The sequence below is a fragment of the Doryrhamphus excisus genome, chromosome 11, assembly GCF_030265055.1.
Source record: "Doryrhamphus excisus isolate RoL2022-K1 chromosome 11, RoL_Dexc_1.0, whole genome shotgun sequence".
Classification (NCBI taxonomy): Eukaryota; Metazoa; Chordata; class Actinopteri; order Syngnathiformes; family Syngnathidae; genus Doryrhamphus; species Doryrhamphus excisus.
Window position 1 is genome coordinate 17,289,906 of NC_080476.1, and position 24,150 is coordinate 17,314,055.

Here is a 24,150-nt window from a genome sequence, read left to right on the forward strand (position 1 = left end):
AGGGAAGCGTTGGTCTTTTAAGTGGCGAGAAACACGATAAGGCGTCATTGTTAAGAGGAAGTGTAAGCGAGACTTACAAACATCTCGATGGAGGACTCGGACGCGAGTTCCAGCACGTCAGGACACAAACGTGAAAAGCTTGAAAGAGAAAAAGACGGATGAGCAAACAGCTTTTTATGGAGGACAAAGAAAGTCAATATTTGCTATATTGGCGCTAACAAAGACGGACATGCATGATGTCAAAAACACACCTGTTGACTCACCCTAAGCTAAGCTAGGCTCGGCTAATCATTTATAATGTACCACTGTGAGAACCCCACACTTGGTATCTTTACCTCCCCCAGAACACATTTACGGCAATACACCACTTAGTTCTGTCTTATATGTCTGATTGTCTCTTATTATGTCTACTATATTGGGTAACAGGAGTATAAAGGTGACTACAGGGGTGCTACTTCATGTCTAGAGGGCTCTAATATGTTAAAAACCTATTTTGATGGTCATAAACAGTTTTTTTATGTTGTATATATATTACTTTCTCTTTTTATGTCCTCTATCTTGGGTAATACCACTATAATTGTGACTATAGGGGTGCTATTTCATTTCTAGAGGGCTCTAATAATGTTAAAAATTTATTTTGAAGGTCATAAACCGTTTTTTCATGTTGTTTATGTCTTATTTTCTGTTATTATTTCTATTTTGGGTAATAGGAGTATAAAGGTGACTATAGGGGTGCTATTTCATGTCTAGAGGGCTCTAAAATATTTAAAAGCTTATTCAGAAGGTCATAAACATGGGTTTTATGTTGTATGTATATTACTGTCTCTTGTTATGTTCTCTATTTTGGGTAATACCACTATAAATGGGACTATAGGGGTGCTATTTCATGTCGAGAGGGCTCTAATAATCTTTAAAAGTTTATCTAGAATGGCATAAATGTTTTTTATACTGTTTATGTTTTTATTTTATCATCGCTACTATTCTGGGTAATAGCAGATGACTCTAAGGGTGCTATTTAATGTCTAGAGGTCTCTAATAATGTTAAAAATTTATTTTGAAGATCATACACCGTTTTTTTTATGTTGTTTACGTCTTATTGTATGTTATTATGTCGATTTTGGGTAACAGCAGTATAAAGGTGACTATAGGGGTGCTGTTTCGTGTCTAGAGGGCTCTAATAATCTTAAACAGCTTCTTCAGTAGGTCCTAAACAGCTTTTTATGTCATATATGTCTTATTTGCTTGTATTATCTACTATTTTGGCTAATAGTAGTATAAAGGTGACTATAGGGGTGCTATTCCATGTCTAGAGGGCTCTAATAATGTTAAAGAACTTACTTTGAAGATCATAAACCGTTTTTTTTAATGTTGTTTGTGTCTTATTGTATGTTATTATGTCGATTTTGGGTAACAGAGCAGTATAAAGGTGACTATGGGGTGCTGTTTCGTGTCCAGAGGGCTCTAATAATCTTAAACAGCTTCTTTAGTAGGTCATAAACAGCTTATTTGCTTTTATTATGTACTATTTTGGCTACTAGTAGTATAAAAGTGACTATAGGGGTGCTATTTTATATCTAGAGGGCTCTAATAATGTTGATAAATCTGTTATTTTTTGTGGAATTTTTCTTATTTGCTGTTGCTGAGGTTTTTATGTCATATATGTCTTATTTGAATTTATTGTGTGTGTAGTGGCTTTGCACGTGGACGGAGACTTCTACGTGAGCGGAGGGGGCCTCAGGTCAAAGTTCAAGGTCGGGCGCATCACCTTCCACTGGGGGCGCTGCAACGCCTCCTCCGAGGGCTCTGAGCACAGCTTGGATGGCGTCAAGTACCCCCTAGAGGTGAGACAGAGGAAGTACAGCGTCTGAGGGTGTACTGATCTGAGATCAGTACCTGATCTGGTCGGACTGGGGTGAGGATGAGACCTCTCATGGTTTCTGTTGTCGTCCTGTCCCGCAGATGCAGATCTACTGTTTCGAGCCGCAGCGCTTTGACTCTTTGGAACAAAGCATGAAGGCTGGAGGCCGAATCGCAGCCCTGGCCGTGCTCTTTGAGGTGCGTTTGTCAGGACCACCCCCCATCCAATACAAACCCGCTGGGACGGGGCGCGGTTTGTGGCCGAGGGGAACTGTTGCTCAATGGAGTGACTTGCCAGAGGACAGACTGTCTTCACCATACAAAGAGCGCTAATGCTATCCGGTTACACATTGGGGATGGTTCTCATCAGGGTTTCCGACATGCTAGCGGTAATATCAAGGGTGTCCAAAGTGCGGCCCGGGGGCCATTTGCAGCCCGCTGCTGTTTTTTCATTAGCACTGCAATAGCAAAAATGGCTAAATCTGCAGTAATATAAGTCGAAGCAGTCGTCATTTGATGATAATAACTTCATATTATGAGGAAAAAATATGTCATTTTGCTATCAAAGTTGCAATTTTTGATAGTCATAAACAGGTTTTTATGTTGTTTATGTCTTATTTTCTGTTATTATGTCTTCTATTTCGGGTAATACCACTATAGATGCGACTATAGGGGTGCTACTTCATGTCTAGAGGGCTCTAATATGTTAAAAACCTATATTGATGGTCATAAACAGTTTTTTTTATGTTGTTTATGTCATAATTTCTGTTATTATGTCTTCTATTTTGGGTAATACCACTATATATGCGACTATAGGGGTGCTATTTCATGTCTAAAGGGCTCTAATTATGTTAGAAACTTATTTAGAAGGTCATGAATGTTTTTTTCTGGTTATGTTTTTATTTTCTGTTATTATATCTACTATTTAGGGTAATAGCAGTTTAAAGGTGACTATAGGGGTGTTATTTCATGTTTAGAGGGCTCTAATGTTTTATGCTCCAATGTTAACAACTTATTTTGAAGGCCATAAACAAGTTTTTTTTGTTGTATATATATTACTTTCTCTTTTTATGTCCTCTATTTTGGGTAATACCACTATAAACGTGACTATAGGGGTGCTATTTCATGTCTAGAGGGCTCTAATAATGTTAAAAACTTATTATGCAATGCTCGGGTCCGGGTTTGTCTGTCTAGCGCCACCCATGGAGCCAACATGGAACTACTCTGTCCCTTCATGAGCTGATTTGGGGGGTCATCAAAAAGTTATTTTACCAGAATAAAGTCCAAATATTGTGGGGATAAAGCAGGGATGCTCCCATCAGGGTTTCCGACATGCTAGCGGCAATATCAGGGGTGTCCAAAGTGCGGCCCGGGGGCCATTTGCGGTCCGCTGCAGTTTTTTTCATTGGCACTGCAATAGCAAAATGCCAAAATAACATCATATTACGAGGACAAAATGTCATTTTGCTATCAAAGTTGCAATTTTTGATGGTCATAAACAGTTTTTTTTATGTTGTTTACGTCCTATTTTCTGTTATTATGTCTTCTATTTCGGGTAATACCACTATAGATGCAACTATAGGGGTGCTATTTCATGTCTAGAGGGCTCTAATATGTAAAAACTTATTTTGAAGGTCATAAACCGTTTTTTTCTGTTGTTTATGTCTTATTTCCTGTTATTATGTCTACTATTCTGGGTAATAGCAGTGTAAAGGTGACTATAGGGGTGCTATTTCATGTCTAGAGGGCTCTAATAATGTTAAAAACTTATTTAGAAGGTCATGAATGTTTTTTTCTGGTTATGTTTTTATTTTCTGTTATTATATCTACTATTTTGGGTAATAGCAGTATAAAAGTGACTATAGGGGTGCTACTTCATGTCTAGAGGGCTCTAATATGTTAAAAACCTATTTTGATGGTCATAAACAGTTTTTTTTAATGTTGTTTATGTCATATTTTCTGTTATTATGTCTACTATTCTGGGCAGTAGCAGTGTAAAGGTGACTATAGGGGTGTTATTTCATGTTTAGACGGCTCTAATGTTCTATGCTCTAATGTTAAGAACTTATTTTGAAGGCCATAAACAGGTTTTTTTATGTTGTTTGTCTTATTTTCTGTTATTATCTGTACTATTTTGGGTAATATTTTGGGTAATAGCAGTTTTTTCATTGGCACTGCAATAGCAAAATGGCTAAATCTGCAGAAATATAAGGAGAAGGAGTCGTCATTTGATGAGAATAACTTCATATTATGAGGAAAAAAATTTCATTTTGCTATCAAAGTTGCAATTTCTGTAAAAAAAAATTATTTTTTTTTTAAAAGGTTGGAAAAGTCACAAATCATTTAATTTCCAAGGAGTTAAAACAATTAAAAATGGCTGCAATTGTTCAAGAATTAAGTCAAAATATTAAGGAAAAAAAAGTTTACATTTCATTAAAATAAATGTAATATTGTAAAATTAATTTTATTATATATTATATTCATTTCATAATTTTTTTAATACTTTTTTAACTTTATAATATTATGAGAAACAAAGAAAAAAACATAAATTCGATGAATTCAAGTATTTTTTGGGGCCGTCTGACTCACAGACACGCGCTTCCAAAACGCGAAATAACGTTGAGTGAGTCATTCCGTCGTGTCGTTTAGTTGAATGTTTTCGTGTTTCGGGCGTGCAGGAGCCGGCAGAGGCCATGTTTGAAAGAGAAACGCTGCAGGCTACGTTCAAAAACATCAGACAAAACAACACTGTTTTTTTTGTTTGTGTGTCGCTGTGGGAGGGCAGCGGCTTGTTTTGATGATGCATTCAAGACTGCTGGGAAGTTCAATACGTCCCACTTGGGAGGTTACGAGGTGAAAAATGTCAGATTGACGCATCTTATTTCATATTTTGCGGAAAAGTTCTATTTTTAAATGCTTCTTAGCGTAAATGCTAAAGGCTTTCTTTCTTCTCAGGTGACCTCGGAGGACAATGTCAACTTTGCCGCCATCATGGCCGCCATCAACAGCGTGAGCAGATATGGTATGTCTGACTCTGTCCTCCCGTCTCGTTCTGGTGCTTTCGTTTCAAAAGTTGTTTTGTTTTGTTCCAGGGAAGACTTCCCAGGTTTCGCCCTTTCCGCTACGGGGTCTCCTGCCCAATTCCACGGAGAAGTATTTCATCTACAACGGTTCTCTGACCACGCCGCCGTGCACCGAGACCGTCGAGTGGGTCGTCTTCAAGAACATCGCGACCGTCTCCGCCGACCAGGTGCGACGGGACCTAGCTAGCTAGCTAGAATAAGCGGCATATAAAATGTATTTAAGTATGGATATCCATATGCTTACCATTTTAACATGATTAGAGCTCTCTAGATATGAAATAGCACCCCTATAGTCACCTTTATATTGCCGTTACCCGATATTTTCTACTGCTTATCCTCACGATGGTCGCGGGAGGGATGCTGGAGCCTATCCCAGCTGTTTTTGGAATGGGGGAGGAAACCGGAGTACCCGGAGAAAACCCACGCATGCACGGGGAGAACATGCAAACTCCACACAGAAAGTGGAATCGAACTTGGGTCTCCTACCTGTCTGGCCTGCGCGCTAACCACTCGTCCACCGTGCAGCCTATAGTAGACATAATAAGAGAAAATAAGACATAAATAAGAAAAGATAAAACCATAACACAAGAGAGCCGCTGCTAGCGTAGCGAGCTAGGTAGCTAGCCTCTCCAAATTCATTCATTCATTCATTTTCTACCGCTTTTCCTCACAAGGGTCGCAGGGGTGCTGGAGCCTATCCCAGCTGTCTTCGGGCGAGAGGCGGTGTACACCGTGGACTGGTGGCCAGCCAATCACAGGGCACATATAGACAAACAACCATTCACACTCACATTCATACCTATGGACAATTTGGAGTCGCTAATTAACCTAGCATGTTTTTTTGGAATGTGGGAGGAAAACGGAGTACCCGGAGAAAACCCACGCATGCACGGGGAGAACATGCAAACGCCGAGGGTAGAATCGAACCCTAGTCTCCTAGCTGTGAGGTCTGTGTGCTAACCACTCGACCGCCGTGCCGCCCCCTCTCCAAATTACTTATTGTAAACATAAGGAACTGTTTGAAACGAGGTAGAAGGACAAGGTAGCTCGAGGTAGCTCAAAATTAACCACTTCCACACAGACTGAGAGGAGAACCTTTTCCCCACTTAAGATGATAAACTGCAGTATCAAACACGGTAATCCATGTTGAACATTACCGGGCTACACCCCCACAGTGCTTATCCGCGTAGCTAGCCAATTATCATTCCAAATGCCATGTCTCGACTTGTCTGCATTCCGGCTTGAGGCGACATGCCAGGGTGGAGCAAATCAAGCGCTCCTATTTTCTCCTGCCTGTCGTAACTTGGCAAACACATCCACTTTCCGCGTGCTACTTGTACAAAATACTCCGCCATAAAACATTGAAAAGGTTCACCAGAGACCTCCGTGGTGGCACATCGGATGCTTGGAGCATGTACCCGAACGCAGGGCACCTTGCCGGGCCACAGCAGGCTCTCGACAATGACTCGAGTTTCACTGATTCACGGGTACTCGTTGAAGACTGAAGTTGCACTGACTCACGGGTGCTTGACGAAAAGTTGACTCTTCTGACTCATGTGTACTTGATGAAAAGTTGAGTTTTCTGACTCACGGGTACTTGACGAAAAGTTGACTTTTCTGACTCACGGGTATTTGTCAAATACTTGAGTTTTACTGACTCTCAGGCTCTTGCCGAAGACTCAAGTTTCACTGACTCACGGGTGCTTGATGAAAAGTTGACTTTTCTGACTCACGGGTACTTGGTCAAAGACTTGAGTTTTACTGACTCTCAGGCTCTTGCTGAAGACTCAAGTTTCACTGACTTATGGGTGCTTGATGAAAAGTTGAGTTTTCTGACTCACAGGTACTTGATGAAAAGTTGAGTTTTCTGACTCACGGGTACTTGACGAAAAGTTGATTTTTCTGACTCACGGGTACTTGGTCAAAGACTTGAGTTTTACTGACTCTCAGGCTCTTGCCGAAGACTCAAGTTTCACGGACTCATGGGTACTTGACGAAAAGTAGAGTTTTCTGACTCACGGGTACTTGGAAAAAAAGTTTAGTTTTCTGACTCACGGGTACTTGAAGAAAAGTTGACTTTTCTGACTCACGGGTACTTGGTCAAAGACTTCAGTTTTACTGGCTCTCAGGCTCTTGCTGAAGACTCAAGTTTCACTGACTCATGGGTGCTTGACAAAAGTTGAGTTTTCTGACTCACAGGTACTTGACATAAAGTTGACTTTTCTGACTCACGGGTACTTGACGAAAAGTTGACTTTTCTGACTCACGGGTACTTGTCAAAGACTTGAGTTTTACTGACTCTCAGGCTCTTGCTGAAGACTCAAGTTTCACTAACTCACGGGTGCTTGACCAAAAGTTGAGTTTTCTGACTCATGGGTACTTGAAGAAAAGTTGACTTTTCTGACTCACGGGTACTTGGTCAAAGACTTCAGTTTTACTGACTCTCAGGCTCTTGCTGAAGACTCAAGTTTCACTGACTCACGGGTGCTTGACAAAAGTTGAGTTTTCTGACTCACAGGTATTTGTCAAAGACTCGAGTTTTACTGACTCTCAGGCTTGCCGAAGACTCAAGTTTCACTGACTCATGTGTGCTTGATGAAAAGTTGAGTTTTGTGACTCACGGGTACTTGACAAAAAGTTGAGTTTTCTGACTCACGGGTACTTGTCAAAGACTTCAGTTTTACTGACTCTCAGGCTCTTGCTGAAGACTCTAGTTTCACTGACTCACGGATGCTTGACAAAAGTTGAGTTTTCTGACTCATGGGTACTTGATGAAAAGTTGAGTTTTCTGACTCACGGGTACTTGAAGAAGAGTTGAGTTTTCTGACTCATGGGTACTTGATAAAAAGTTGACTTTTCTGACTCACGGGTACTTGATGAAAAGTTGAGTTTTCTGACTCACGGGTACTACGGGTGGATCCCTCCCCTCTCATGGTGGTGTGGTATAGTCGTAATGCCCTCTGGTGGCCACGTGGATTGACGATGTCGTGTCTTCCAGTTGGAGATGTTCTGCGAGGTGATGACCATGCAGCAGGCCGGCTACGTCATGTTGATGGACTACCTGCAGAACAACTACCGTGAGCAGCAGGAGCACTTCCTGGGTCAAGTCTTCTCCTCCTACACCGGCATGGAGGAGGTCCACACGCCAGGTACCTCCAGTACACGTATGCCCTCTTGGACCAGAACCTGAAACATCAAAGATGACTGAAGGATCTCAACATCATCTAATTATTATTATTAACACTTTTATTGCAAATGTTGATGTGAAATTTGAGAATGTTTATGGACTATGAACTTTACTGTACTGCGTACCACATATCGAAAGTGATGCTAGGTCATGTTACACCTCCCCCGCCGGTCCCAATAGAACCCCTGTGACCCAAATGGAGAACCGGAGGAAGCCGTATGTAGAACACGGCCAACGTTCCCGTTCGATGATCCCTAATTAACATTATTGATGGACTTTTGGCAGAGCCGGATCTGATCCAACCGAATCCGTTGGTGGCGTGTCCAACATAACACACGTTATTGAGCGTACTAGCAACTGTTGGGTCAGGTAGTTCAGATCCAGGGTTTCAATCTTGTGTCACTCTGCCCTCTAGTGGTTGGTAGATGCTACTACTACTAATACTACTACTACTAAGACTACTAAGTAGTAGTACTAAGACTCCCCCAGTTTAAATCTTGAAGCTAAGGAGTCCCTCTGCACCAATTCTTGTGTTTAGTGTGCAGCTCAGAGCCAGAGAACGTCCAGACGATGGTCTACAACCTCAGTAGCCTGCTGGTGACATGGGAGCGCCCCCGGGCGGTGTATGAGGGCGCCATCGACAAATACTCGGTCAGCTACAAGATGGCCGATGCGGAAGGAGTCGCCCCTTCAGAGTACCTGACCGACGGAGACCAGGATGTGGTGAGGAAGACTCACTGGATCTCGACAAAAACTCCAATTTGCTGACTCACTGGATCTCGACAAAGACTCGAATTCGCTGACTCACAGGATCTCGACAAAGACTCAAGTTCACTGACTCACTGGATCTCGACAAAGACTCGAGTTCACTGACTCACTGGATCCCGACAAAGACTCAAGTTCGCTGACTCACTGGATCTCAACAAAGATCGGAGTTCGCTGACTCACAGGATCTCGACAAAGACTCGAGTTCAGTGACTCAGGATCTCGACAAAGACTCGAGTTCAGTGACTCACTGGATCTCGACAAAGACTCGAGTTCACTGACTCACATGATCTCGACAAAGACTCGAGTTCAGTGACTCACAGAATCTCGACAAAGACCCGAGTTCAGTGACTCACAGGATCTCGACAAAGACTCGAGTTCACTGACTCACATGATCTTGACAAAGACTCGAGTTCAGTGACTCACAGAATCTCGACAAAGACCCGAGTTCAGTGACTCACAGGATCTCGACAAAGACTTGAGTTCACCGACTCACGGGTGCTTGACGAAAAGTTGACTTTTCTGACTCACGGGTACTTGACGAAAGGTTGACTTTTCTGACTCACGGGTACCTGACGAAAAGTTGACTTTTCTGACTCACGGGTACCTGACGAAAAGTTGACTTTTCTGACTCTCGGGTATTTGACGAAAAGTTGACTTTTCTGACTCACGGGTACTTGATGAAAAGTTGACTTTTCTGACTCACGGGTACTAGATGAAAAGTTGACTTTTCTGACTCACGGGTATTTGTCAAAGACTTGAGTTTTACTGACAGTCAGGCTCTTGCCGAAGACTCAAGTTTCACTGACTCACGGGTACTTGATGAAAAGTCGAGTTTTCTGACTCACGGCTACTTGACGAAAAGTTGAGTTTTCTGACTCACGGCTACTTGACGAAAAGTTGAGTTTTCTGACTCACGGTTACTTGAAGAAAAGTTTAGTTTTCTGACTCACGGCTACTTGACGAAAAGTTTAGTTTTACTGACAGTCAGGCTCTTGCTGAAGACTCAAATTTCACTGACTCATGGGTGCTTGACGAAAAGTTTAGTTTTCTGACTCACGGGTACTTGACGAAAAGTTGAGTTTTCTGACTCACGGGTACTTTACGAAAAGTTGAGTTTTACTGACTTACGGGTACTTGACGAAAAGTTGAATTTTCTGACACGGGTACTTGTCAAAGACTCGAATTTCACTGATCAGTGATCAGCAGAGACTTGCTTTTCACTGACTAATGGGTGCCCGAAGAAGACTCGAGTTTCGTGGACTCATGGGTGCTCGAGTCGTCAACTTTCACATTCTCACGGGTGTCTCATTCAAGACCCGTTCTCATCTTTCCCTCTGCTCGCCACCAGGGTGCGATACTTGACGACGTCGGCGCCAACTGCACCTACGTGATCCAGGTGGCGGCGGTGTGCGGTAACGGCCTGTACGGACGTGCGAGCGACGTCCTGACGGTCACCGTGCTGGTCGACGACCCCGGTAAGAGCGACCGTTACCGTGGGCAACCGCTCACATGAGACTGTGTACATGTTTGTGGGATCCTGTGTTGAACTCAACATCTTCCGGTTCTTGGTTTGATCTGAGTGCTTGTCCTTCTCCTCTTCGCTCATACGACAACATAACTGATCTATCGACCCCCCCGGCCCCTACACTTTCATTCTCAGTGTCTGTTTTTTCTTTCTTTACTCGTCTTTTTCTTCTTTCTTTATCGGTTCTTCCTGAAGATGCTTGTTGGTGGGGGTCAAGGGCTCATTTCCTGTTTTTCATCCTCACATGAAATAAAAGACTGCTGGCTGCTTATGAAGGAAGACGAGGTTCCTTTGTGCTCACCTCGTTTTGTCATTTTGTGCAAAAACGATGCTCAATGCTATGAATGCGCATGCTAACGCTCCAAATAGTAATCATGCCAAAATGTTGTGTTGCTGCTGGATGTTCATAATTTCCCAGTCATACTCTAAGCTTGTTTTCTTTTCCAAAAAAGGAAAAATAACTGTATGCTATTAATGCAGGGTTGCACAGCGGTCGAGTGGTTAGCGCTCAGACCTCACAGCAAGGAGACCAGGGTTCAATTCCACCCTCGGCCATCTCTATGTGGAGTTTGCATGTTCTCCCCCGTGCATGCGGTGGTTTTTTCCAGTTTCCTCCCACATTCCAAAAACATGCTAGGTTAATTAGCGACTCTAAATTGTCCATAGGTATGAATGTGAGTGTGAATGGTTGTTTGCGCATGCTAACGCTCATTATTATACCAACGCCATTTAAAGGGTCCCCGACATGATTCAGCAAATGGTATGTTTGCAAAAAAAAAATTATATAGTTGATGACTCCAGATATGACGACCTCACTCTCGAGGTCCAAATAGTAATAATCATGCCCAAATGTTGTGTTGCTGCTGGATGTTCATAATTTCCCAGTCATACTCTAAGCTTGTTTTCTTTTCCAAAAAAGGAAAAATTACGGTATGCTATAAATGCAGGGTTGCACGGCGTCAAGTGGTTAGCGTGCAGACCTCACAGCAAGGAGACCAGGGTTCAATACCACCCTCAGCCATCTCTGTGCATGCGTGGGTTTTCTCCGGGTAGTCCGGTTTCCTCCCACATTCCAAAAACATGCTAGGTTAATTAGCGACTCCAAATTGTCCATAGGTATGAATGTGAGTGTGAATGGTTGTTTGTCTATATGTGCTCTGTGATTGGCTGGCCACCAGTTGGGGGGTTCTTCAGAAGGGTTGGTTGCAGGTTCTGGGTTCTGATGTTTGTACAGACATTTATATTTACATAACATAAATCAGGTTATAAAAATGATTGACGCATGGCTCAAACCTTGGCTCTAATCACCCATTCTCGTACACAGTCCACCGTTTACTTCTGGAAATGAGACGTCATCAACTATAAATTTTTTGTTCCAATTTTACCATTCGCAACATAAAAACAAAGTTAGCAATCTTGCCAGGGACACGTTACAAATGAACTGCAGCAACAAAATATATTTTTTTAATCTTTGTAATACTGTTTTAATATTTATTTTATTTATTTTATTTATTTTATTTATTTTATTTATTTTATTTATTTTATTTATTTTATTTATTTTATTTATTATTTTATATTTTATTTATTATTTTATATTTTATTTATTATTTTATATTATTTATTATTCATTTATTTAATATTGTTTTAATATTTTACTGCTCCAATTGATAGACTGCTGTACCAGGTGGTGACCACTCGATGGCAGTGTTTGACCATTTTCCTGTGCTGCAGTGATAGAACATTGGCTATATTGCTAACGTTTTTTTCCTGATGCTTAGCGTATTCTCTCGTCTGAAATCACTTCATGATGTCGTGCCGCCCCAATTATTCTCTCCCCCAGGGTCCACACGATTTTCAGTAAACGGCGACATGCTTTAATAGGACATTTGCTGTTTTTGGAATGGGGGAGGAAACCGGAGTACCCGGAGAAAACCCATGCATGCACGGGGAGAACATGCAAACTCCACACAGAGGGTGGAATCAAACTCGGGTCTCTTACCTGTGTGTCCTGCGCGATAACCACTCGACCACCATGCAGCCTATAGTAGACATAATAAGAGAAAATAAGACATAAATAAGAAAAGGTAAAAACATAACACAAGAGAGCCGCTGCTAGCATAGCAAGCTAGGTAGCTAGCCTCTCCAAATTCATTCATTCATTCATTTTCTACCGCTTATCCTCACGAGGGTCGCTGGGGTGCTGGAGCCTATCCCAGCTGTCTTCGGGCGAGAGGCGGGGTACACCCTGGACTGGTGGCCAGCCAATCACAGGGCACATATAGACAAACAACCATTCACACTCACATTCATACCTATGGACAATTTGGAGTTGCTAATTAACCTAGCATGTTTTTGGAATGTGGGAGGAAACCGGAGTACCCGGAGAAAACCAACACATGCACGGAGAGAACATGCAAACGGCATCAAACATACATGTTATATATTGTTTATAATTATGGTCTACACTGTTGACTTGGTTCGGTCCAATAGTAGTCATGCCAAAATGTCACGTTGCTGCCGGATGTTCACAGTTTTTTTTTCCAAGCACAACTTTCCCCAAAATCATTTCCCACAATTTTTTTACTATTTATTTTCTATTCTAAAAATGTCATTATAAAAATTATAATTATTATAAATTATAATTATTATAAATTATATATATTATTATAATATCATTATAAAAATTTAAAAATTTAATTACAGTATATTGATTTTATTTAATTTTTTTTAATCATTTTTCCCAGTTTGACAAATATTTTTATTTATTTTTAAAATATTCATTTTTTCATAACAATAATTATTATTATTATTCCCATAATATTTGGACTTTGTCATCGTAACCTAGCATGTTTTACACTCGCTTATTAATCTCGCTTCGCAGTATAATCCCCCCCTTTAAATACTTAAATAGAAATATAGATAAATAAATAAAAGTATGTTGAAAAAGGTTTTGTGTTATTTTGATGATTTAGCCGTAATAAACTTGTAAAATCTCGCCTCATGCTTCACACGCCAGATGTGACAGGTAAGAGCCACGCCCACCATGTGCTCCTTTTGTGCCTTTGTTTTATGCCTCAGCGGTGGCAGACGGGCGGAGTTAAAAAAATATATATATATATAAAATAAACAAAGAATGATTTTTACTTTTAGGAATCCTTGCATGGCGTTGTGGCATGCGTCAGACTTTTGCCGTGAAATGTCTCAACTTTCCTTTTCCGTGCTGTCACTTTGGCGTTCCCGCTTTTCTTCTTCCGAGCTAAGCGACCCGTTTTTCCCAAATGTTCTCATCCTTTGTTTGTTTTTGTGAATTTGTTTTGCTCTCCGATTTATTTGTCCCTCGCCTGTGCTGTCTTTTGCAGACATAAACAGCCTAGCCCCGCCTTCCTTTGACGATGAGGTAAGACCCGACGTACAAAATGACACCTTAAAGAACCAACTACAGCAAAGCATGCTGGGTAATGCGTCATCTACCCATTCCACAGCTTTATGAAGGCGTCCAAATAGAAGATTCCGATCCAGCTTGGACGCCGACAACACCCGCGAGGACCTCGATGTCCGGGTCACCTGACTTTCTTCCACCTGGCGCCATAGCAACCACATCGACGCCTCCTACCACGGTCACGACGTCAACGCAGAGAAGAGAATCACATGACTCCGCCCCTTCTTTTCACATCACAACCGAGGGGGCCGCCATTTCTACGACAAGAAACCTCAGCGGCGTTACGACAAAGTCCTCTGAAAGTGATAACGCCGCCGTTAATACGACGACACCAACGGTAAGGATTTTAGTGGGGACGGGCGGTCAGAGTGTTGCGTCGAACGCCACCACCGCCACCGACGCCATCTCACCAATCAGCAGTCTCGGTGACACCAGCAGCACAGCGACGGTTGCGGGTGTCGGCACCACGCCTAAAAGAGACAATTGGATCACTGAAGCAAGCGGACTGGAAAAGGTCCCGGAGGTCCAGAGAGACCCCCCCGCGCCCCGGCCCTCGTCAACCCCCGGGTGGCCTCTTTTCACGCCCACAAAGACTTCGGTGTGGCGGAGCGCCATTCTCGTGCAGACGACGCCGCCGCTCCCGAATGGTGAGCGCCTCTCTGTCGCCCCCTCCTTCTCGCTGTATGATGTCACAGACCCCAGCCCCGCCCCCTCTGCCCACCTGCATGACTTCCCGACTTCCCGTTCCTCGCTGTTCCCCGCCTCGGAACCCCAGCATGCCGCTACAGCACCCCTGCCTAGCAAAGACCCCGCACCCTCGCTGCCTGCCCCCACCCTGCCTCACGCCCCCGTCCCCGCCCATACCCCTCACACTCAATTGGCACCCGCTTCATCTGACGGGGTGGAGCTGTTAGAATGGGGCGTGTCCCTGTCCGTCAGCCCCACCCTACAGCCTTCGGTTGTCCTCGCTAGCGAATTCCCGCTTTCAGGGTCTGACGCCACTCCGGGTCTCACGCAACCGTTCTCTCACGAGGCGGAGCTCTTCGGGTACGCGACAGGAAGCACGCCGGACTCTTTCCTCGCAGAGGTCAGTGGCGACGGGCTCCCCTTGGCGAGTGACGTGGACGCTCTGTGCGGCTGCTCGCTGGAGCCGTCGGCGTCCTCGTCCTGGCCCCGCGCCTCGCCTCAACTCCCTTTGCCGTCTTCTTCCTGGGATGCGGAGCCTTACACTAGCGTCGGGCCGCCCCCTGCCTGGGGTGGCGTTGGCGGCGGTGACCTTGTGAGTTCTCTTTCTGTGGCGGGCTCTGCTGATCGTACGTCGGACCGTGCTCTGCTCTTGGTTTCCTCGTCTTCGCCGCTGCAGTCGCACTTCCTGCAGCCCAGTCACAGTGCCCCGCCCCTTTCTTTTGCAGCCACAACACCCTTCTCGCCGTCAGACGGGGCCTCCGCCATCCCTTCCTCCGCCATCCCTTCCTCCGCCCACGCACCAACTACTCGAGAAGGGCCGGCGGACACCAGTAGCGGTGTCTCCGGTTCGGCGCTGTCCCCTGATTGGCTGGATGGCCTGGATCAGGAGTGGGACAGGGTTCAGTCCTCGGCCTCGGGGGAGGCCGCCCTTCCCCATTCCACTGACGCCGCTAGCACCGCCGTCCCAACCAGCGCCTCAGAATCCGGACAGACGCCAGAGGATTTGGACGAGCGGTCGTCTGCGTTTTATTTCGATAGCGAGAGCGGCAGCTCCGCCGGATCGGGCGTCGTGACGCCGAGCATTCCCACGCTAACCTCGACTCCGCCTTGGTCGCTGGGCGGAGACGAGGAGAGCGGCTCAGGTCAGGGCGAGAGCCTTTACGACAACGAGACCTCCTCGGACTTCAGCATCTCCGAGCGCACCGGACGGGAGTCGGAGAAAGAGGAGGAGCCAGTCGCAGGTAACAACGCCGTCAGGGGTGCGGGAGAAAACGCCGAGTCACGCCTGGAAAGTGTGATGTCACGACGAGCCCCGACCGTCTGGGGTCACGTTCTTCATGCATGCCAAACACAACCATTGAGGTCATGCTCATTCCACGCCGTCACACCTAGCGACATACGCTAGCCCGCCCCGGCGTATTTTCCCGCCTCGTCAGGCTTCGCTACACGTCTTAAATTAGAGTCCTGCCAACTATCAGTCAGGAGCATAAGTGTACGTTTGATCGTGGAGCGAAAATGTTCACCTAGCATGATGCCAGAATACGATATTAGCACCGTAGCTCATGTGGCTATGCTAGTTTTTTCTAACGTATGACGTTTATTACGTTGAATTGTGCTGTTGGCTCCTCCCCCTCGAAACCCTCAGGTGGCGCTTGACATGCACCGTAAAAGTCCGAATTACGAAATACGTGACAATTATGAGATTAAAAAAAATACTAAATTACAATAATAATATGAGATGGTAATAGTAATTATGAGATATAAAGCCAAAATTATAAGATAAAATGTCATAATTATGAAATAATGTCAAAATTATGAGGAAAAAAGTCGAAATTATAGGAAAGGTCATAAATCTGAGATTTAAAAAAGTCACAATCCTGAGAAAAAAATGTCAAAATTACAAGATTATGAAAAATAATTCAATTATGAGATAAAAACTCAAAATTATGAGATAAGAAAGTCATAATTATGAGGAAAAAAATCCTAATTATGAGATTAAAAAGTGGAAATTATACAAAAAGTCATAATTATGAGTCAAAATGTTTGATTGAACAAGCCTTACAAGATACTGTCCTAATTATGAAATATGACAATTATGAGATAAAAACTAAAAATTATTAGATAAGAAAATCATAACTATGATGCTAAAAAAACTAAAAAACAAGCTGAAGTAGTAATTATGACATAAAAAGTTGAAATTACAAGATAAAAAGTCCTAATTATGAAATACGTGACATAAAAATTATGAGATTAAAAAGTGGTAATTATCAGTAGCCATAATTATGACTAAATTCCAATAATAATATGAGATGATAATAGTAATTATGAGATATAAAGCCAAAATTACAAGACAAAATGTCATAATTATGAAATAAAGTCAAAATTATAAAATTATAAGAAAGGTCATAATTCTGAGATTTAAAAAATAATAATAATCCTGAGAAAAAAAGTCGAGATTACAAGATTATGAAATACGCGGCAATTATGAAATAAAAACTAAAAATTCTGAGATAAGAAAGTCATAATTATGAGGCAAAAAAATAAATAAATTATAAGTTGAAGTAGTAATTATGACATAAAAAGTAAAAAAAAATATGAGAAAAAGGTGAAATTATAGGAAAGGTCATAATTCTCAGATTTCAAAAAATAATAATAATCCTGAGAAAAAAAAGTCGAAATTACAAGATTATGAAATACGTGAAAATTATGAGATAAAAACTCAAAATTATGATATAAAAAAGTCATAATTATGAGGCTAAAAAATAAATGATAAGCTGAAGTAGTAATTATGACATAAAATGTAAAAAATTATGAGAAAAAGTTGAAATTGTAGGAAAGGTCATAATTCAGAGATTTAAAAAATAATAATAATCTTGAGGAACATTATGAAATACGTGACAATTATGAGATAAAAAGTCAAAATTATGAGATAAAAAGTTGAAATTGAAGTGGAATGTTTCTGGAGCTGAAACTAATCAATTTATTGCAAATGTTGATCCAAAATCGGATGCGGATGTCAACGTCAAGTCTCCAGACGGTTTTGGAGGAGGAGGAGTGGGCATTTCTAGTACTTGGGATTTTGCTGGTCCTGGAGCGGAACCACGCCCACGTGGTCTTCATCTTCACCTCCATCTTCTGTGGAAGCTGTCTTGGCTTCACCATGAGATCCTTGCCATCTCCTTTCTGCCCCCCCCCCCCCCCCAACTCTTGGTGGCTCTTTTATCAGAACATCGTTTGTGCAGATGTCAGCAACAGCAGCCACGAGTCTTGGGTGGGTTCCATCAGGGAGGGTGAGAGGAACGGCGCGAGGAACGCCGTGGTTCCGCTGGCCGTCATCTCCACGCTCACCGTCCTCGGCCTTGTGGTCCTCGTCGGCATCCTGGTCTACTGGAGGTGATTTCATTTCTACCCAATGACCGCTTTTTATCTCATCTTTTCAACTTTTATCATAACTATGGTTTTCATATTTCATAACTGTAACACTTCATCTCAGCAGTTCTACTTTTTGATTCATAATTATGAGTTTTATTTCATAATTGGGACTTTCTATCTGATAATTGTGACTTTTTAATCTCATAATTATGACTTTTTAATCTCATTTTCACTTTTTATTTCATATTTGTTTACTTTTTATTGCAATATATCTATGACTTATCTCATTTTATCATTCATTTTATCTCATATCAACATTGGATCTCATAATTTGACTCATAATTTGGACTTTTATTTCATAATTGTGACTTTTAATCTCATAATTATTACTTTTTAATCTCATTTTTTTTTACTTTTTGTCTCATAAATTTGACATTGTATGATAATTGTGACTTTTTATCTCATAATTATGACTTTTTAATCTCATCATTTTCACTTTTTATCTCATATTTTTGACTTTTTATTGCAATATATCTATGACTTATCTCATTTTATCATTCATTTTATCTCATATCAACATTGGATCTCATAATTTGACTCATAATGTGGACTTTTATTTCATTGTGACTTTTAATCTGACTTTTTATCTCATAATTATTACTTTTTAATCTCATTTTTTTTACTTTTTGTCTCATAAATTTGACATTGTATGATAATTTTGTAATTTTCTTATCATAATTATGACTATCTCAACATTTTTATTTTTTATCTCATATTTTTGACTTTTTATTGCAATATATCTATGACTTTTATCTCATAATTATGATTTTTTATCTCATATCAACGTTGGATCACATAATTTCGACTTTTTATCTCATAATTTATCTTATAAAGTTTTATTATAATTATGACTTTTTATCTCATTTTGACTTTTTGTCTCATAAATTTGACATTTTATGATAATTATGGCTTTCTTATCTGATAATTATGACTCTATCTCATCATTTTTATTTTTCATCTCATATTTCTGACTTTTTATTGCAATATATCTATGACCTTTGTCTCACTTTATCTCTTTTATCAGTCATTTTTATCTCATATCAACATTGGATCTCATAATTTGGACTTTTATTTCATAATTGTGACTTTCAATCTGACTTTTTATCTCATAATTATTACTTTTTAATCTCATTTTTTTGACTTTTTGTCTCATAAATTTGTCATTTTATGATAATTATGGCTTTCTTATCTGATAATTATGACTCTAGATCATCATTTTTACTTTTTATCTCATATTTTTTACTTTTTATTGCAATATATGTATTACTTTTATCTCATTTTATATCTCTTTTATCATTCATTTTTATCTCATATCAATATTGGATCTCATAATTTTGACTTTTTAATCTCATTTTTTTTACTTTTTGTCTCATAAATTTGACATTTTATGATAATTACGGCTTTCTTATCTGACAATTAAGCCTTTTTAATGTCACAATTATGACTTTACAGTATTTCATAATATCAACGTTTTATCTCATAATTTGGACTCTTTATCATCATTATAGCTTTCTTGTTTCATAATTATGACTATTTCATCATTTTTATCTCATATTTTTGACTTTTATTGCAATATATCTATGACTTTTATCTCATAATGTTGGATCTTGTAACTTTGACTTTATGTCATAGTTGTGACTTTCAATCTCATAATTTAGACTTTTCATCTCATTTATCATTTATGAAATGATTTATCATGATTCTCATATTTTTTACTTTATTGCAATATATTTATGACTTTGATCTCATAATTATGAATTTTTATCTCATAATAATGTTGGATCTCGTAATTTTGACTTTTTATCTCATAGTTGTCACTTTCAATCTCATAATTTTGACTTTTATCTCATTTATCATGATTTATGATATGATTTATCATGATTCTCAAATCTCATATTTTTGACTTTTTATTGCAATATATCTATGACTTTTATCTCATAATTATGAATTATTTGATCTCATATCAACATCGGATCTCATAATTTCGACTTTTTATCTCAGTTATGACTTTCAATCTCACAATTTCGACTTTTTAGCTCATAGTTATGACTTTCAATCTCATAATTCTGACTTCTTATCTCATAACTTTTAAGTTTTATTATAATTATGACTTTTTAGCTCATCATTTTGATGTTTTATCTCAATGTACTTACTTTTTTATCTCATAATTTAGACTTATGTCATAATTTTGACCTTCCTATCTCATAATTTATAATTCAGAAATATATTCATAATAACTATTTTATTTTTTGCTGTTTGATAATTTCTGCATTTTATCTGATAATCGTTGCTTTCTTATCTGATGCTTATGACCTTTGATGTAGTCATTTTAACATGTAATGTCCCTCTGATGTACTCCTTCCTGATCCTATCCATCCTGGTCACTCCCATCTCTGCTACCTCCGGTTCTGCTTCTTGTCTCTGGACCAAACAACATGGCTGGTCTCACCACAGTTTTGTATACTTTCCTTCATTTTGGGTCCCTCTCATTCCCACCTATGCTACATCTTGCTGCAGCTAATCTATAATCTTTATTAGTTTCCTGTCACGAGACTGTGATCATTTATTAATTCATTACTTTGTGAAAAATCACAATAGTGCAGAAACCATTAAAAAATATAAATATAACATCTACGTCCACTAGAGGGCGGCAGACACACACACAAAGGAACCTGTCTGCCTTTGAACTTTGAACAATAATCTTTAGTTTTTTTGCGGGGGGTAAGCGTCCCAGTTTCTCAAGACTAGGATGATTCCAGTTTTTTCCTCCTCGTGTAAAAATCAGAAAGGAAAGGAAACAAGAACAATCCAATCACGGTCACAATGTGCGACATGACATTTCACATCTGGGGGGGAGGAGGGGAGGGGGGCGGCGTGTTGTTGCCGTTATCTCCCACCAGACTCGTGTTCCGCTGAGGATTAATCTTGGCTCAGGTTGGGGTGGGGGCCAGAAAAGGACATCCCGCAGATTATGTTGTCGTCCACCGTCCACCCCTCTCCCCCCTCCTCCTTGCACTAATCCCGACGTCGCACACGGTGCTCACTTGGTCGCTGCTGTTGGCCTTTTTTGGTATTTTTGGGAGGGATTTCACAGCACTTGGCAACAAATTAGCATGAAGCTAAAGTTTGTTTACTTTAACATCTCCGTTATTACTACTGATCATGAGATTAAAAGTCATAATTATGAGATAAATAGTCCAAACTATGAGATTAAAAATTGAAATTAAAACTCATAATCATGAGATAAAAACCTTAAACTGAGATTAAGTTATAATTCCGATATTAAAAGGCATAATTATGGGAGTTTAAAAAAATCGAAACTATGAGAATAAGAATCGAAATCACAAGATTAAAAATCAAAACTGAAATTCATATACGAAATTATGAGATTTTGAGTCATTATGATAGAAATAATGAGATTAATCATGAAATCATGATATTAATAGACAGAATGAAATACAAATTGAAACTATAAGTTTAGAAATTTTAATTATAAGATTAAAAATCAGAATTATTATAAAAGTAAGAACTGTAAGATTACATTTGGTCATAATATGATTATAATATGATTATTAGTCATAATTATGAGATAAAAAATTGAAACAGAGATTAAGCATCAAATTGAGATTAAAAAAAATCTAAACTATGAGATTAAAAATTTTAATTGCAAGATTAAAAGTCATAATTAGGAGATACACATTTGAAATTTTAATTTACAATCGTAATTATGTGACAAAATAATAATTAAGAGATAAGAAAGTCATAATTCTGAACTATAAAAATCAAAATTATTCGATTCAAATTAATCGAGATTCAAAGTCATAATTATGAGATGAAAGTCGAAATTAGGAGACTAAAAATCAAAATTAGGAGATTCAAAACCATAATTCTGAGATAAAAAGTGGAAAACTATTACAAATCGAAATTATGTGATTAAAAGTCCTAATGACATACAAAATGGAATTTTGAGATTCAAAATCAAAATTATGAGATTAAAAGCCATAATTATCAGACAAGAAAGTCATAAAGATATGATTAAAAACAGGAGTGTAAACGTGACCATAGGGTTGTTATTTCATGTCTAGAGGGCTCTCATGTTGAAGGTATTTTCTCTTTTGTCTACAATATTGGGTGATAGGAGTGTAAACTTGACCATAGGGTTGTTATTTTGTGTCTAGAGGGCTCTAATGTTGAAGGTATTTTCTCTTATGTCAACAATATTGGGTAATCGGAGTGTAAAAATGTGCTCATAGGGTTGTTATTTCATGTCTAGAGGGCTCTAATGTTGAAAAACATAAAGGCTATTTTCTTTTATTATGTTTACTGTATTGGGTGATAGGAGTGTAAACGTGACCATAGGGTTGTTATTTCGAGTTTAGAGGGCTCTCATGTTGAAAAACGTATTTAGAAGGTATTTACTTGGATTATGTTTACTGTATTGGGTAATAGGAGTGTAAACGTGACCATAGGGTTGTTATTTCATGTCTAGAGGGCTCTAATGTTGAAGGTATTTTCTCTTATGTCTACAATATTGGGTAATAAGAGTGTAAACGTGACCATAGGGTTGTTATTTCATGTCTAGAGGGCTCTAATGTTGAAGGTATTTTCTCTTATGTCTACAATATTGGGTAATAAGAGTGTAAACGTGACCATAGGGTTGTTATTTCATCTCTAGAGGGCTCTAATGTTGAAGGCATTTTCTCTTATGTCGACAATATTGGGTAATAGGAGTGTAAACGTGACCATAGGGTTGTTATTTCATGTCTTGAGGGCTCTAATGTTGATAAACTTCTTTTATTATGTTTACTGTATTGGGTGATAAGAGTGTAAACGTGATCATAGGGTTGTTATTTCGTGTCTAGAGGGCTCTAATGTTGAAAAATGTATTTAGAAGGTATTTACTGTGATTATGTTTACTGTATTGGGTAATAGGAGTGTAAACGTGACCATGGGGTTGTTATTTTGTGTCGACAGGGCTTTAAAATGGCAAAACCTTTTTAAAGTAATTTGGATGTTTTATGATGAGGACAAAAGTACAGTAGAATGTGTAAAAATGTGGCTTACTGTGTCAACGTCAGCTAAATGGTGTTGCTAAACGGTTGTAAAAGGACAGTATCCATAATATCTTTTTCATGTTTCATCCCGTGTTCTCCTGCTAATCCCTGATGTCCACTTTTGGACAACGCATGTCAGGGATTAACGTGACATCTTTCTCGCTGTGCCCGCTGGGAGGATTAGCGTTGCAAATCAGTGCAGACATTCTCCTGATCGACGTTTGATGAGCGTTCATGTCGTCGCCACAGGATGTGCTTCCAGACGGCTCACTTCTATGTGCAAGAAGGCTCCTCCCCCCGCGTGGACGCCACGCCTGCTTTGGAGTCAGGTAATCCGACTTTCACAAGAAGAGCCCCTAGCCCCCCCCCACCAAAACAGTTCACGTCTCACTTTCTTTCCACAAACCTGCCCCCCACTATTTATACTGTTTACCTTACAGACGACCGCCAGCCGTTTCCTGTCAAAGATTTTGTCCAACACGTCGGCCATCTTCACCAAACGCACAGCTTTCAACGCAAGTTTGAGGTGCGTTCGCGTCAGGGATACCGGTGGGGGTGGAAGACAACTGGCGGCTCCAAACACAAGTCGTGACCCAGGCAGTACTGACATCCAATTGTACCAATTGTGGAATCAATATCTGCAGGCAGAAAGACAATTTATTTGATATTTCATTCATTCTATATGGAAAACCAGGTTTCATAATATGGTAAGTCAAAATAACGAGATATAAAATTAATATGAGATAAACAGTCATGATTACGAGATAAAAATAATCTGAATTATGATATAAAAAGTCACAATTATTAGATAGGAAAGTCACCATTATGAGAAAAAAGTTGAAGTTATGAGATTAAAACTGACACTAATTGATAATATATCCACCATAGGGTTGTTATTTCATGTCTTGAGGGCTCTAATGTTGAAGGTATTTTCTCTTATGTCGACAATATTGGATAATTGGAGTGTAAACGTGACCATAGGGTTGTTATTTCGTGTCTACAGGGCTCTAATGTTGAAGGTATTTTCTCTTATGTCTACTATATTGGATAATCGGAGTGTAAACATGACCATAGGGTTGTTATTTCATGTCTAGAGGGCTCTAATGTTGAAGGTATTT

General features: G+C 40.0%; 2 protein-coding genes across 6 annotated transcripts in view; one reads left to right on the top strand and one right to left on the bottom strand.

The window, feature by feature from the left end:
• The window catches only part of ptprz1a (protein tyrosine phosphatase receptor type Z1a), a 53,429-nt gene that overhangs the window by 14,570 nt on the left and 14,709 nt on the right, over positions 1-24,150 (top strand). For 3 of the 5 annotated variants that reach the window (XM_058087493.1, XM_058087495.1, XM_058087494.1), the window contains exons 4-15: positions 1,690-1,841; positions 1,960-2,055; positions 4,813-4,879; positions 4,950-5,107; positions 7,939-8,089; positions 8,666-8,850; positions 10,244-10,370; positions 13,780-13,817; positions 13,903-15,787; positions 17,789-17,939; positions 23,282-23,361; positions 23,473-23,558. In XM_058087493.1, the coding sequence (XP_057943476.1) occupies positions 1,690-1,841; positions 1,960-2,055; positions 4,813-4,879; positions 4,950-5,107; positions 7,939-8,089; positions 8,666-8,850; positions 10,244-10,370; positions 13,780-13,817; positions 13,903-15,787; positions 17,789-17,939; positions 23,282-23,361; positions 23,473-23,558 (3,176 nt within the window). The remainder of the gene's footprint in view (positions 1-1,689; positions 1,842-1,959; positions 2,056-4,812; positions 4,880-4,949; positions 5,108-7,938; positions 8,090-8,665; positions 8,851-10,243; positions 10,371-13,779; positions 13,818-13,902; positions 15,788-17,788; positions 17,940-23,281; positions 23,362-23,472; positions 23,559-24,150) is intronic. The other 2 variants (XM_058087497.1, XM_058087498.1) reach the window with 2 other exon arrangements.
• aass (aminoadipate-semialdehyde synthase) overlaps positions 77-24,150 on the bottom strand; it is a 63,875-nt gene continuing 39,801 nt past the window's right edge. The window contains exons 29-32 of the mRNA XM_058087501.1: positions 23,466-23,670; positions 7,843-8,126; positions 1,766-1,835; positions 77-138 (exon numbers count right to left, since the gene is read on the bottom strand). The gene's annotated coding sequence lies outside the window, so the exon portion shown is untranslated. The remainder of the gene's footprint in view (positions 139-1,765; positions 1,836-7,842; positions 8,127-23,465; positions 23,671-24,150) is intronic.